Here is a 15535-nt window from a genome sequence, read left to right as displayed (position 1 = left end):
GCCGAATTCCATAAAAGGAATGTAATGCCAAGACATTGCTTATAAAAAGTTAGAAGTGTACCACGCAATTAAACTTTGTAAGCATCTTGTTGTACAGCTCCCGCGATCAGGCTCTTACCGACTTGTTATATTTGTTTCACACTCTACTCACATCTTTAATGCATTCACAGATTTAATACAATTTTGGCTAATTTTAGAACGTAACATTTTTAATATTATTGATTTAATATCGTAATAAAACTGGTGTTCCTGTTCGAATATTAATTAGTTTTTTACCACGGCCAATGCTTGCGATTTCTAATGTTTTCTTTCCATTACTGTTTTAATTTCTTTCTCGCAGATCACTCGCCTTGTGTTCTCCACGGTAACGCATCACAGCCGACGTTCGTTGTTACATCACCCACGAGCCACGCGTCACCAAGCGAGCCGGGTGAAACTGTCACTCGTTTCGGAAGCCCCATTCATCGACCGTCGGTTTGTGTCACAGCAACGTGCGGCGTGCAACCGTAAACAACCGTGCAACTGACCACCACCACCCAACCAAGTGCCCTCGGAAGAACAGCAGGTCACACATCGCGCACTGAAGCATACTGGCGGCTAACGGCAGTATATTGGCAGCTGCCATCGAACGCAGTTTGGTCGTAGAATTCCGCAGAGCTTCGTAGCGACTGGTCGCGGAATTGACGAGATAAATTGTGTGACCGCGTCTGATTTCGGAAACATTACAATTTTTTCCGGAACGATAGAAGTGAAAAGTTTCGCGCGACTTTTTAAATAGGTGTTTGCTGATATCGATTTTAATTAATCAGTTTCAAGAATTCTGTTTGTTTTTATCAGCACCGAACATCGTGGTCGGGTGTTTCGTTTGCTACTGCAATCGCCAGGTACTGGTAAGGAGCAAGCAGGGGCAGTGTGAGCAACGGGAAAACGAAATCGTAAATATTCGAGAGCGGCCAGAGCCAGAAGCGCTTATCAACGCCAACGCTTCGGACTAGTGGCTGTTATCGCGACCCTTGGCAACCCGACGGGACGAAACTGTCCAGTGATGATTGCAAAAGTGCCAATTGAATGTAAATGTGTTTTGATTTAACAAAGGGAAGAGCTTATCGAGAAGCTATCAAGTGTCGCTCGTGTGTTTCAGCTTAGAACACCATGTTTCTGTCGTGTTGAAAAAAAACGAGTTCTAACCTAACGTCGCCTAGGTACTAGGGAGTAGTGCTTTAGAAGTGAATTTGTAGTGTAGTTTCTGGTGAACGAATCCTCCGAATCTTGTCTCAAAATGTCTGCTCTGAGCCATCAGGTGAATATGAACAACTTCATATCGCTGCTGGTCGGTGCCTCCCTCGTGGCAGCCAACTCTTCCCCAAGTCACCACGATCTGACTTCCTTTTCCCAACCGACGGAATTCTCTAACGGAGTGTCTTCCTTCGCGCTGCCGGCAGAAGATCGGATGGCATTCGATAGTTACACGCTGGCCTTTCTGAACTACAGCTACACGGACCACAACGGGGTGGACAACACCGAGGGTGATCTGGTGGGCAAGTACGGCGAAGGGCGCATCCTGAACCGTACCGGTCTGCTTGTTCACGTTACTAAGTCGGATAATGTGGATGACCACACCGGATGCGCCAAGGACTGGAACGGCACCAAGGGGGAACCGTTGCCACCGCTAGGGGTCCAGTGGATTGCACTGATCAAGCGCGGCAACTGCAACTTCGAGGAGAAGGTGAAGCACGCCTACACTCACGGGGCGACCGGTGTTATCATCTACAACGATAAGGACGATCCGCGGCTGGATAAGATGAAGATTAACGATAAAGAACGTAAGTACCATGGTATCGGGTCGAATGTTTGGTGGTATCCAAATGATAACAGGATAAATTGAAATCGCTGACCAGTACAGCACTTTTTTTTGCGACAATCATAGTCAAACAGTTTTGCGTGAGTTCAGTTTATCTTTTAGGGAATTTCCAAAACGGGAAAGACAAAAACAAGTAACTGAAAGATTATTGTTAAGTAACAAAACCGCATCTATTTACCAGTTTCGACATGAATATCTTACTTTTCCAAGGGCACCTTTTCCAAATTTATCATGCGGAAAGTGATAAATTTTGGATCGAAGATAAATCTTGCAGTGATACAACAGAACGATTCGGCACTCAGCACGCCGAGCAAATATGTCAATAACTTCATCAATAAAACCGCTTCGACGTTGCAACTGAGACAGCAATTTGGTTTCAACTGCCATAAGCATCAGGCATTGAAGCCTGTCCTGAAGGTGTGCATACAAGTTCTCACAGAACCAAACGTGACAGGGAGAACAACAAATCTCAGAGCTGAGTTGAATAATTTACTCTTTTCTTGAATCTGTGCCGAAGATCATGTGCACAGAAATAACACTAACACAGCGACAAGAGATACGTGAAATTTTTAAGTTTTATGTATAAGGAGTGTATCGAAAATAAGCTATCCACATACATTTGTGTTGTACGCATGTATTTGTGATAGTTTTTTTTTTGCTCAGATCACAGCATGGTGTGCGTTTGGCTGTCAGCTTTCGTTTGTTTACTTGTTTGTGCGGTTGAAACTCTGCGTTTTCAAAATGTCGCGTATTGAAAAGGAAGTGAAAATTAATGTTCTGGACACATGGCTAAGTGAGAAGGGTGTTACTATGCGAAAATTGGCGGAGCGGTTTGGAAATCATCATGCCAGTGTTAAAACCATTATGAATAAGTTTGGGGAACACTATTCTTTGGATGAGCTACCAGGAAGAGGCAAAAAACCCGGTTCTTCCAACCTGAAACTGAACCAGAAAGTGGTATCTCTAATCATGAAGAACAAATCAATGTCAATACGTGAGTTGGCCAACAAAAGCAGGAATGAGTGTTGAAATGATCCAGCGCATCAAGAGGCGAAATTACCTGAAGACCTACGGGAAGCAGAAAATCTCGAAACAAAGTGTAAAACAGAAAAAGAGAGCAGCACCAAGGGCCCGGAAATTGTATTCGCGTCTTTTGCAGTGGCCGGATGCATGCGTTTTGATAGACGATGAGACTTATGTAAAGGAGAACTCAAAAACCCTTCCAGGTCCACAATACTTTACTGTAGTCATTGGGGAGGATATGAGCGATGCGGACAGGTCGATTCGAGTGGAGAAATTCGGTCGAAAGGTACAGGTATGGCAAGCAATATGCTCCTGTGGTTTGAAGTCAACAATTGTTTACACTACCGGAATCCCTCGTACATTAAAGGATCAATTTTTAGTTTGAATAAAATATCGTTTTTTATCATAATTTGAAAGAAAAATTTGTGGATAGCTTATTTTCGATACACTCCTTATGAGATGAGTGTAATTACACACATTTTTTATTGCACATGGCAGAGTGCTTGAGTTCAGAGCGCCACGTGATACAATATGAAAAGATTCGCAGTGGACAAAATCGCACATTAACGTATTTCATATTGAAAACTTAAAAAATACTTGAATCGGGTCGAGATACAGTTGATTCCTTCAATTTGATTGGTTGTGCAGAGCACGAGGTTCACATGAGGACGGGACGCCACTGAAATCTTATAACTACATCATTTTTTCATACCGTCGGAAATTTGCTTAGTAATTCAGTACTACGAAATAATCACAAATAATTCAAACTAAAATGTTCTAATAATTTTAGGCATCAAAGGTCTCGGTCGGACCAGGTTAAAAATCAGGATCTCGAATTCAATTCAAGATTCCAACTCTAGAATTCACTTCTAATTTCCGAATTCATTTCTCGAATCCAGATCCAAAATTTAGTTCGATTCTGCTTTAGGATTGAGAATCGAAATTCATTTCCAAAATTCCCGGAGCTGTTTCTGATCTCTAGAAATGAGTCCAGGAACTGGATTCTGGAACATAATTGTTAAACTAAAACTAAATTGTGGATCTTTATTCTGGATCTGCAATCTGAACCTGAATTCTTCACCAGAATTCTGAAACTAAAACTCTAGTTCAGACACGAAATTCTGATCCTAAATTCAGTTCCAGAACTCGATTCTAAAATTTAGTTTCTAAATCTAGTTCTGCAATCCGGAACCACAATTTAGTTCCTGTTCTAAAACTCTGGAACTAAACTACAGTTTTTTTCTGGTCTGAGTCCGAATTTTAGTTTTAAGATTCTCGTCGAGAACCAGCTTTAAGAATTCAGATTCCTGAACTGTGGAACCTTTATTCTGGGTCTGCAATCTGAACCTGAGTTCTTCACCGGAATTTTGAGACTGAAGCTTGCTTCATTTAGAATTGGAACAAACTTTTGCTCATATTGTAGCGCTCCTGGTGGACGGATTTGGCGCCCACGTGTCGAGGATTTTGTCAGCTTCACGTATGATTTTTGACATTCCGCAAATCGACTGTACTTTGTAAACAATCAACATGGAAGCCGAAAGAAGGGAGAAAATTGTGCACATTTATTTGGAAAATCCATTGTGGTCTGCATCTAGGCTAGCTGAAATTGCCAGAAATACCGTATGGCGCGTTATCAAACGGTATAAGGAAACATTGACGACGATTCGGAAGCCTCAAGTCAATCGTCGGAGTGGAACTGTCGACCGGAAACTGCGTGGTAAGATTTTTAAGACGATTAAGAGGAATCCTAATCTGTCGGACCGTGATTTGGCCAGAAAATTCGGTGCTGCCCATAGTACCGTGAGGAGAACTCGACTCCGGGAAGAAAACAAGTCGTATCGAGCTAGCAAACAGCCAAATCGGACCATAAAACAAAATTCGTGCTCGGAAACTATATGACCAGGTGCTGACCAAGTTCGACGGGTGTCTTCTGATGGACGATGAAACCTATGTCAAGGCTGACTTCGGGAAAATCCCACGTTAAAAATTTTACTTGGCAACGGTTCGAGAGAATGTTCCAACCAAATTTAAATTGGTTTTTGCCGACAAATTTGCAAGAAAATTTATGATTTGGCAGGGCATTTGAAGCTGTGGCAAAAAAACGAAAGTTTTCGTTGCAAATAAGACAATGACATCGGAACTATACCAAAAAGAGTGTCTCCAAAAACGAATTTTGCCGTACATTCGATCCTACGACCATCCCGTAATGTTTTGGCCAGATTTGGCAAGCTGTCTTTACAGCAAAGTCGTTCAAGAATGGTATGCAGAGAAAGGGGTCCAGTTTGTTCCGAAAAACCTTAACCCACCCAACTGCCCCTAGTTCCGCCCTATTGAGAAATACTGGGCAATAATGAAGAGGAGACTCAAGGCAAAGGGAAAGGTTGTTAAAGACATCAATCAGATAACGACCTGGTGGAATAAGTTAGCTAAAACGATGGACGAAGAAGGTGTGCGCCGCCTAATGAGCCGTGTTACAGGAATATTTCGAAATCGTGACAAATAATTTTATCCGTATTTTTTTCTTAAAAGTTTGAAGAAAACGCTACATTTATATCAAAAAGGATCTTGAATTCAATAATAAATAACTGAAATACAGGCAATTGTCTTTGTTCCAATTCTATCTGAAGCAAGCTTTAAAACTCTAGTTCAGACACGAACCGAAGGTTTGAATTCATTTCCAATATTCTGATCCTAAATTCAATTCCAGAATTCGATTCTAAAATTTTAGAATCTAGTTCTGCAAACCGGAACCACAATTTAGTTCCTGTTCTAAAATTATGGAACTAAACTACAGTTTTTTCTTTGCTGGTCTGAGTCCGAAGTTTAGTTTCAAAACTTTGATCGAGAATCAGCTTGAAGAATTCAGATTTCAGAACTCTAGGAACTGTATCTGAACTCTGGAACTGAATCCCGGAATTGGATTCTGGATGTTAAACTAAAATTAAATTGTGGACCTTTATTCTGGGTCTGCAATCTGAACCTGAATTCTTCACCGGAATTCTGAAATTAAAACTCTAGTTCAGACACGAAACGAAGTTCCGAATTCAGTTCCAGAATTTGATTCTAAAATTTAGTTCCTAAATCTAGTTCTACAGTTTTTTGCTGGTCTGAGTCCGAAGTTTAGTTTCAAAACTCTGGTCGAGAATCAGCTTTAAGAATTCTAACTTGTAATTCAGTTCCAAAATGAAGATCTGATTAATTAAAGTCAGTTCTTCTATGACTGAGCGGAGAAACAGTTTGAGAAATTAAATGAATTCACTTGCACAGAATTCAGGTCCCAAGATTAACATTCACTGTTTTTGACAGATTACGCGTGAATCGTGTCTTGTGTCATTTGCAAACTTGTTCAGTTTGGTCTATAATTTAATCATGGTCTATAATTTAATCATGAATGGGACCACACTTCATTTTTTTTCGACATTCATTTTCACTATTTTGATTTCAGTTCAACGGTTGTCTTGGAGACAGATATCTCACAGAAGTAACCGTTTTCAAGATAATTACATGCCTTTTTAACAAGTGGTAAAAATATGTGGTTCAATAGAGTCAATTTTAGTCAGTTGATCAGCTCCAAACTTTCGATGATTCAAATCAAAGATAATATTCAACTTCTCCCATGAACACTTTATTCAATTTGAATAGCATATCCAAATACACAAACCTTTCTCTTAAAGACTGTCCCAGAAAGTATGGACGCACTTTGATTTCGCTGTAAATAATTCACAAATGTTAGATATTCAAATTTTATTCAATATACTGATAATATCACACTAAAACAACAGAATATTATTCTCAACATTTACTACTTAGCCATTGTAGACTAGCTGGCGCACCTTTTTGCGAACGTTCCTCATTAAAATCCGTACAGACTTCTTGGCGACAAGTTTTGACACTTTTTTCCAATCTTTTTCGAACTGTTGAATGGTTTCGGCTGCCGAGACATGTTTCCTAAGATGTGCCTTCGTTAATGCCCAAAATTCCTCAATTGGTCGAAGTTGTGGGCAATTTGGTGGATTCATGTCTTTCGGGACGAAAGTGACATTTTTGGTAGTATACCATTCTACCGTTGATTTCGAGTAGTGGCAAGATGCAAGATCTGGCCAGAAGACAACAGGATTCTTGTGGCTTCGAATCATGGGTAGAAGTCTTTTTTGTAAACATTCATTGATGTATATTTCGCTGTTCATTGAAGCAGTGGTGATGAAGGGTTTCGAAGTCTTACCGCAGCTACAAATTGCTTACCAGACCAAAGTTTTCTTACCAAATTTTTCGACTTCATTCGGACTGGTTTAACACTTGCCCTTCTCGCACCGTATAATGTTGTGGTCCCGGCAAGGATTTGTAATCGAGTTTTACGTAGGTTTCGTCGTCCATGATTATGCAGTTCAAATTTCCAGCAAGAGTCGTATTGTACAGCTTCCGAACCCTCGGCCTGATCGATGCTTTTTGTTTCGGACTACGTTTTGGTTGTTTCTGCTTCTCATAGGTTCGAAGATTCAAACGTTCTTTAGCACGAAGAACATTTGACTTCGAAGTGCCCACTTTTTTGGCCACATCCCGAACTGAAACCTCCTTCTTTTGCTCGAACGCCTTCAGTATACGTTTTCCAACTGAGGGTTAGCAGGACCTTTTTTTCGACCCGTTTTCGGTTTATCCTCAAAGGTGTTATCCTCACCGAACTTACTGATTGCATTTTGCACGGCTTTTTCACTTACTCCTTCCATTTTTGCTATCTTTCTCAGTGACAGTCCGCGTTCTGTGCACCATTTGTACATAATTTTTCGACGTGGTTCTGCTGAAAGTCCGCACATTTCGAAACATACTAATGAAAACGAATAAACAACTGCACAAGTGGTTAGAGAAGAGTGTAAACAACAGGACGCAGCTATAAAAATTGACAGATTCTGAACCATTGCGAAATGGCAGCGGTTTTTGGTTGCGTCCATACTTTCTGGGACAGTCTTTAAAACTATTCATAACGTCTTGTACAACGTTGTTTTGCCTGGGAATCCGTTTTTACCTTCATATTTTTCTCCGCTTGAGATGTTCCCCCGCCTCATGACCTTCTTCATGATGGTTCAGTACTACTTGATTGGCCGTAGTTCCGGTGCATTCGAGGGATTAAAGTCCATCGGCACGATGTTGACTTCATTAGTCTGGTACCACTCCAAAAAATCTGGCGAGCAATTCAGCAACGTAGCCAAATCCAGCCAGAAAAGTTTAGGGTCATTAAAAGTGTAAGTAGACACTTTTGGAGGCATCCCTTTGTAGAGATGGTCGGGTTTCAAGTATTTGTACCCGAAACCCGATATGTTTGTAGTGTTTGGGTGCCGATTTTTTCGGGCACGGGTCGGGTTCGGGTTTACCCGGGCATACCCGATCATCTCAAATGCATACGTGCCTATTGATCGTACCAGTTGTCACAAATGGAGTGCTCCGTTTTCCACATGACCAAATTGATTGCCAAATCATGTATTTTTTGGCACACTTTGACATTTTCACCTTTCCAATGTCTTCTGGGAAATCAAACTTGTGATGCCGGAAGTCTTTCGTCACGTACGTCTCATCATCCCTAATGAGACAATGCGGGTTTGCCAGCATTTGTGTATAGAGCTTCCGTGCTCGTGATATTCTCAGCGTATTGTCCGATTCAGTGCCTTATGAGCTTTGTACGTGTTTAGTCTTTGGAATATTTTTCTCATCATGCACGGAAGATTTCCTTCAAATGCAGTTTTTGCGCCACACTCCTGAAAGCCCGGTATAATTGCATGCTGTATAATTCTCAGCTTTCTGCCGATGGGACTATGAGAGAGATCCGAAGAGAGACGTGTGCGCAGAATTATTTTACGCCGCTACTGTTCTTCGCAACGATTGCAAAACTACTAACACATGGATCAATAAGTCCCGAGACTAAAGCTGAGATGGCGCTCGTAGTAAACCAGTAACCACGTCTTTCTAGAGTACTAACCTTTGCTTGAAACGGGTCAGAATTTTAAGTCGATCCGACCAGAAACAGCTGAGTTATCAAGGTTGGAGTAAAGTCGTTTTGTAGTTTGTTCAAAAAATGAAAAAAACCGAGTTTCGTGTTTTGATAAAACATTGTTTTTTAATGGGTAAAAACACCGTGCAAGCAAACAATGGATTGAAAAATGTTATCAGAACTTTTGTTCATCAAAAGCAACGATTTGTCGATGGTTCGCCGAGTTTAAACGTGGTCGTACCGACACACATGACGCGGAACGCTCGGGTAGACCTGTGGAAGCCGTTACACCGGAAAATGTGAGTGAAGTGACAAAAATTATAATGAAAGATCGTAAAGTGAAGCTCCGCGAGATTACTGAGATGACACAGATATCATATGGAAGTGTATTTACTATCCTTCATGAAAAATTGAGCATGAAAAAGGTTTTTTCCAAGTGGGTGCCGCGATTGAGACAATGCACCCTGCCACAAGTCGATGAAAACAATGGCGAAATTGAACGAATTGGGCTTTGATCTGCTTCCCCACCCCCATACTCGCCAGATTTAGCCCCCAGTGACTACTGGCTCTTAGCTGATCTTAAAAAAATGCTCCAGGGAAAAAGATTTGGCTCAAATGAGGAGGTCATCACTGAAACTGAAGCTTATTTTGAAGCGATAGATAATTTTTTTTATAAACATGGTATTGAAAAATTGGATAAACGTTGGAACCATTGTATCACCCTAAAAGGTGATTATGTTGATGAATAAAAAAAAAATGTTGTTTCCATTGTTAGTCTCGGGACTTATTGATCCATGTGTTACTGTTACTTATATATTGGACTTTGTTTGACAAAAATGATTTTCCATACTGAAAATTTGTACAAAGTTTCTTCTAAATCGGAGAAATGCGATTCTGAATTGGCACCATTCCTGCTTATTCTTTACTGGATTGGCTCCCATGGAACAAATAACTTGTGTTTTATCGAAAATTCTGAACAAGAACTGAATATAGAAAGCAGTGCTGCCAATTTTGCTCTTATTAATTACATTCAGGAATAAATTTTCAATTTTTAACTGTTTATTTCGGCCTATGATTGAAATCAAACATTTAACTCTTTTCCTTGAACCGCAACAAAGGACGAATCTAATTTGATTCTAAAGAAGCCGACAAAGTACGGACTACTTGTCGTTGGACTTCTTTTGTTACTATTGGAGTACAGGAGTATTGAAATAATTGAGATAAAATCAACAAAGCGCACAAATCATGTCACAACCCATTTTTTCGAAAAGCAGTTCCAATTAGCAGCTGAGACAATGTTTTGACCGAATGTAGCAAGCAAATGTTCGGGCGTTTAGGCGCCCGAAAAGTATCCGATTTGTGCACATGCCGAGACCTTTGGTACGCAATTTACACCGTTGCTTGAGCGATTGTTGATGGTTTCACTCTGTTTCTTCGTCTGCCTGCCTGCCTGCCTGCCTGCCTGCCTGTCTACCTGCCAGGCTCGCATCAGAATTAACGTGAACAATCCAATCGGTGCACGTTTTATTAGTCACGTAAAGAACAGAAGCTAGCTTTGTTCAAATGTCATACCGTTTTGATTTGTGCCAAAACGCGGTTCCTATTCCGCTTCCAAATTCGATCCGATCGTCGAGTGCTGGTGCTAAATGGACACTTCGGTTGTCGCTGTCCACTATTAATTTATCTTACGGTCACGATCGTTCGATTTTTGAACGAGACAAACGAGTGGAGCACCGGTTTTTTGAAGCATCAATCACCTTTCCGCTCTCCGGCGCTGCGTCATGCTGACTTCGCTCTGATTGATTTACCAGCACGTCGACCGTTTTCTAACGAGGCTGGCTGGGTTAGTAAGTCGGATTGTTTAAACAACAATGTTTTTTTTTGCACTTGTTGGTAGACTTTCCGATAGTAATTGATCAAAAGAGTTTCAAGTTTCGATGGGATTGGTTTATGATTCATCAATGGTTGGTAGGATAGCGGCTTGATTTGTTGTTACGAGAAGAGTCAATATATTTTTTCTGTCATAAATTCGGTTGTTTTCGATAGGAAATGTTTGATTCGATTTGAACAATGGTATTTTTTAACACTAGATATAAGGAAATTAGAGCATAGTTGGTACTTATTCGTTTGAACTCGAATAAACTGAACTTGGTTCACAATAGTCTGGTATTAGCGATCCAATAAATCTGACCTCTGAACCTCCTTTTTTACAAGAATGGAGAATAGGTCATAGACGATAGCCTATGACAAGCGGTTCGTTCAATTATTAAGCTAAAATTGCTACAACCATTCATGTATGACTTTATATTTCACATACAAAGCGGCGGGTTGAGAGTCACGTCAGCTTATCTGAGTTCAATTTCCAACCAGAGCGACAGTTGGCCACTGGGATAATTCAAAACGGTGCTCCTAATGGTCGGTTCTTGTCGTATCTTAAAAGTTAATTGTCTGATTTGCTCTTCTATTTCAGTAGTAAAACATTTTATTACAATTCATGAAGATTTAAAACGGTTATGACAGATAGAAGCTAATAGAATGGAAATGTTAGATGGCCTTCCCAAATGTTTCCGTTTCAAACTGGACACTTGAACAAAACCAATAAATGATTTCGCAGAATACAATAGAGAACTTATCTTGAGGTACCCAGAATACTATCTACGGTAAATGGTTTAATTTGTCATAGCTGTAACCGCCGTTATTTGTCTGGGATTTTCTTATATTCGTGGGACAATCATACTCGGAACGGCAGCCAAGATATGTACCCATCAGAATAAGTTCGTTTTTGCTGCTGACTTTGCTAGAAAATTTTTGATTCGGCAAGCGATTTACAGCTGCGAAAAAAATAATAAAATGGTAAAATGAATAAATGGTAAACATATTCATGCAGTACCAGGTGTATCAGGTCATTTTGAGGGGTTTCTTGATTGAAAATACATGTTGATTGTAAGTAATATTAGGTTTACAAGTTTGCTTCCGCCGTTTTTTTCCCAAAATTCAAAGCTTTATTGCGAAAAAGTGCTTACAGATGTATTATTCAAAGTATTGTCTGTCGCCATCGACAACTTTCTCCCATCTTTCCGGGAATTTTCGGATCCCGGCTCGAAAAAAGGAGTCCTTTTTTGACGCTATCCATGAAGCAATCCATTTTTACAACTCTTCGAAGGTTTGAAAATGTTGATCTGCCAGGCCGTGTGCCATCGAACGGAATAGGTGGAAGTCAGAAGGGGCGACATCTGGGGAATACGGCGGGTGGGGCAAGACTTCCCATTTCAGCGTTTCCGAGTACTTTTTGACCACTTTTGCATTGTCGTGTTGGAGGATGATTTTACCATGTCGCTCTTGATACTGTGGCCGCTTTTCTTTTAGCGCGCGACTAAGGCGCATCAGTTGCGTTCGGTAGCGATCTCCTGTGATGGTTTCACCCGGTTTTAAGAGCTCGTAGTAAATTGTTATTCATCTTTGAAGGTTTTTTCTCTTCCACCATCATGTTTGTCTTCGACATCGAAATCACCATTTCTAAAACGTTGAAACCACTCCCGACACGTTTTTTTACTCAGAGCAACATCACCGTAAGTTTCTGAGAGCATTCGATGTGCTTCAGTTGCATGTTTTTCGAATTGTAACAGAAAAGTAAAACTTCCCGCAAATGGCGAGAATTGAGCACATAAACAGACATTTTCGAGCGTGAATAATACGAAAACAAGAACAACTGTCACTGAAACGGCGATGGCAATTCGTTAGGCACTGTACACACTCACTTTAAAGGCATTATCATCTTTGTATTTTAACCAGACTTAGCCGGTACAGCCACCTGTCGGAAAACGGCGGAAGCAAAGTTGTACACCTGATAGATTTAAGTTACACAATACAAAGTAGTTGTCTTTGAACGCTAGGCATTTTGTTCATATTTCCTCCAACTTACGAATATCACGTCGGAAGAACTTTAATCTTTTGAAGTAATCCAGTTGTAAAGTCGTTTTACGATATCTTCATAACTAGTGAAGTGCTGCTCAGCAAGTGCGTGAGACATCAAGTCTAGGGAGTATGGCGGATGGGGTTGCGAATCCTAGCTCAAAAATGATGTTCTTGATCGCTTTCGCTGTATGTGCGGGGGGGTTGTTGTGCTGCAATAATGCCTTTGAAAGCGAAAATCGCTCAACGTTTTTCACCGTCTGTCATTAAGATCACGAGGAACTCATTTTCCACCTTTCTGAATCTCCCATGACAAGTAGGTGTTCAGAAATGGCTTAGCAACTAACGTTTAACCTCTCCGTCATTTGATCCAAAAACGAAATTCAGGAACTTTGTATGAGATAATACGACCGTTCATTTGAATCTAAGTTTGTAAAAAACGGTTCTGCCATCTCTGGGTAAAGTGTGTGACATTATTTTAACATTTTTGGAACATATCACCCTGTAATCCCGGAACCGGGAGTCGGATCCCAATTAAATTCAGAAATTTTGTATGGGATCATAAGACCTTTCATTTGAATCTAAGTGAAAAGATAGAGATAACTTGTGTAAAAATGTTGTAATTGATGTTTTTTCACCTTTTTTATATTTGCTTTTTTTTATAAATATAAAAAATAGGTAGAAAATTAGGTCATACTTTAGAAAAATTTTCTGAGGGCCGAGTGTCTTAGTCCAATCGATTCAGTATGTGTGTTTTTTTTACAAACAGGTCGAAATCTCAGAGATGACTGGACCGATTTTGATCAAACTAGTCGCAAATGAAAGGTCTCCTCGTCAGCCTGAACGCTATTGTATGTTTTTGAGATCGAATGTTTGACTTTTTGAGTTATACGAAATTTGATATCAAAATTTTCAGTTTTTTAACAATATCTGTAACAATTGATCTTTAGAACAGAATTTGTTTTTAGATTCCGCACGGTAATAGCTATCGGTTCATTTTTAAAGTAGATATCGATATTTTTGTGCAGTCGACTTTTCACCCAATTCCAGTGCACAGTGGTCCCAATTACTGCAAAACGTTTTCTCTTTGCGCTTCTAAAGTTGATTTGGGAGCCTAAATGCCTTCAGAAGAATTTTCGATTGAAATCGTCCCTTTTTCTTTTATGTAATCAAATTTATCATTAATCCACCTAGTAGTGAGATTAAAGTTATAATTTACCTACATTGGGTGATAGAGATTTTATTTCTTCGGAGAAATTGTGGACCATATTATTACAAGAAAACATGCCGTACACTTCCTAAGTAGCAAATGTAACTTATTGAACTTTCAAGATGTTTTACAATTGATTTAGAAATGTTATTTATGTTAGATATGTTTAGAAATATATATTAAAATTGGTTGTGCAACTTATCACTGTTAAGTTTCACAATACTACCGAAAAAATCACTGTAGAACAACTTTAAGTACATCTAAAACAATTGTGCAGTAAATCACCAACTTGTTAATGTTTCACTAGAAGCTTTACAAAAAATTTCACATCGTCATGTAAAACGGGAGTAACTATGACAATTGTCCAACTTATCAAAAACTTTCCAAACGGCTGTCATAATTGTACCGGACACAATATACGTCAAAATTGCTATAAATCTCTTGTGGAAGAAAAATTAGTGAAATGATTGATGCTCTCCGCAAGGCAAAAAATGCTAAGCCGACTTGATAACCTTGCTGTAAAAAATATATTTCTGCAGAGTCCGCATTGTTTTGGCTGCCTCATAAATTTTTAGATCAGTGTGCGCAGTTTTCTTCAGTTTTAACAAAACATTGATATGAAATTCAAAACTTGCAAAAAAGTTGTGCAAGATGTTTGAATTGAACGCAAAACTTGCAGACATGAGATTATTATCATAAAAGTTTCAGGAATACAGCGTTATATACGCAATGAAAACCAAAATTCAATCAGATAATTTGTATTCGGTTTTCTTCTCGCGAAAAAAATAAGCAGACCTGACATCACTTTTCAAAGATATTGAACGAAAAGTTAATTTCAACATAGTTACTCCCATAGTTATATATTACCGCTTGTGCAACTTGTTTTTGCAACTCCAGCACACGGACTTGCCAAAATAATACCTACAGTGCGTATCACAAAAGTCGGCCCCTCTAAGATAAATGACTATACTGTATTGTTGTTTAATTCAACTAGAAGATTAAATCTGATAAAAAACAAAACGTAGAGAATTTCTTTCCGAAATATTAACATGTTAATGTTTCCTGTTATTTAGATAATATATGTCATTACGTTGGGTGAACTATTTTCTATTCAAGTCATTGTTACAACCGATACCATATTGGAAAATATTCAAGAAAAATTCATTTCGAGATTTTTCAGGTTTAATTACACATTAGTTTGATCAAAATCGTCTGAGAATTTTGAAGAACGTTTGAATACACGTATTTTAAACACCATTCCGAAGATTCTCATTAAAAATAATAGACTGTTATTTTCACAGAAATTTGTGTACAATCAACAAAACACGATAATTCTAAGGCACTAGAAAATTTCGGGCGTACGAATACATGTTTCACCATAAAAATGCAGTTCGTTGTCGATTTTTCATTTACAAAAACACAAAAGAATAATTCTACAACACGTAGCATTATCATTTTTCATGTGCAGATTATTTTACAAGATCCATGTTTGTGTTGAGAGAAGTTGTATTGAAAATCAAATGTGAAACTTATTTATTAGAAATTATGT

The 15535-nt window shown here is 39.2% G+C and overlaps 1 protein-coding gene across 1 annotated transcript in view; it reads left to right on the top strand.

Moving 5' to 3' along the window:
- LOC131435167 (E3 ubiquitin-protein ligase goliath-like) overlaps positions 1 to 15535 on the top strand; it is a 191492-nt gene that overhangs the window by 102579 nt on the left and 73378 nt on the right. Inside the window, exon 2 of the mRNA XM_058602777.1 lies at positions 341 to 1823. Within this exon, the coding sequence (XP_058458760.1) occupies positions 1280 to 1823 (544 nt within the window). The 5' untranslated portion in view covers positions 341 to 1279. The remainder of the gene's footprint in view (positions 1 to 340; positions 1824 to 15535) is intronic.

Source organism: Malaya genurostris, chromosome 3 (genome assembly GCF_030247185.1).
Source record: "Malaya genurostris strain Urasoe2022 chromosome 3, Malgen_1.1, whole genome shotgun sequence".
Taxonomy (NCBI): Eukaryota; Metazoa; Arthropoda; class Insecta; order Diptera; family Culicidae; genus Malaya; species Malaya genurostris.
This window is presented reverse-complemented; position numbering and strand designations above follow the sequence as displayed.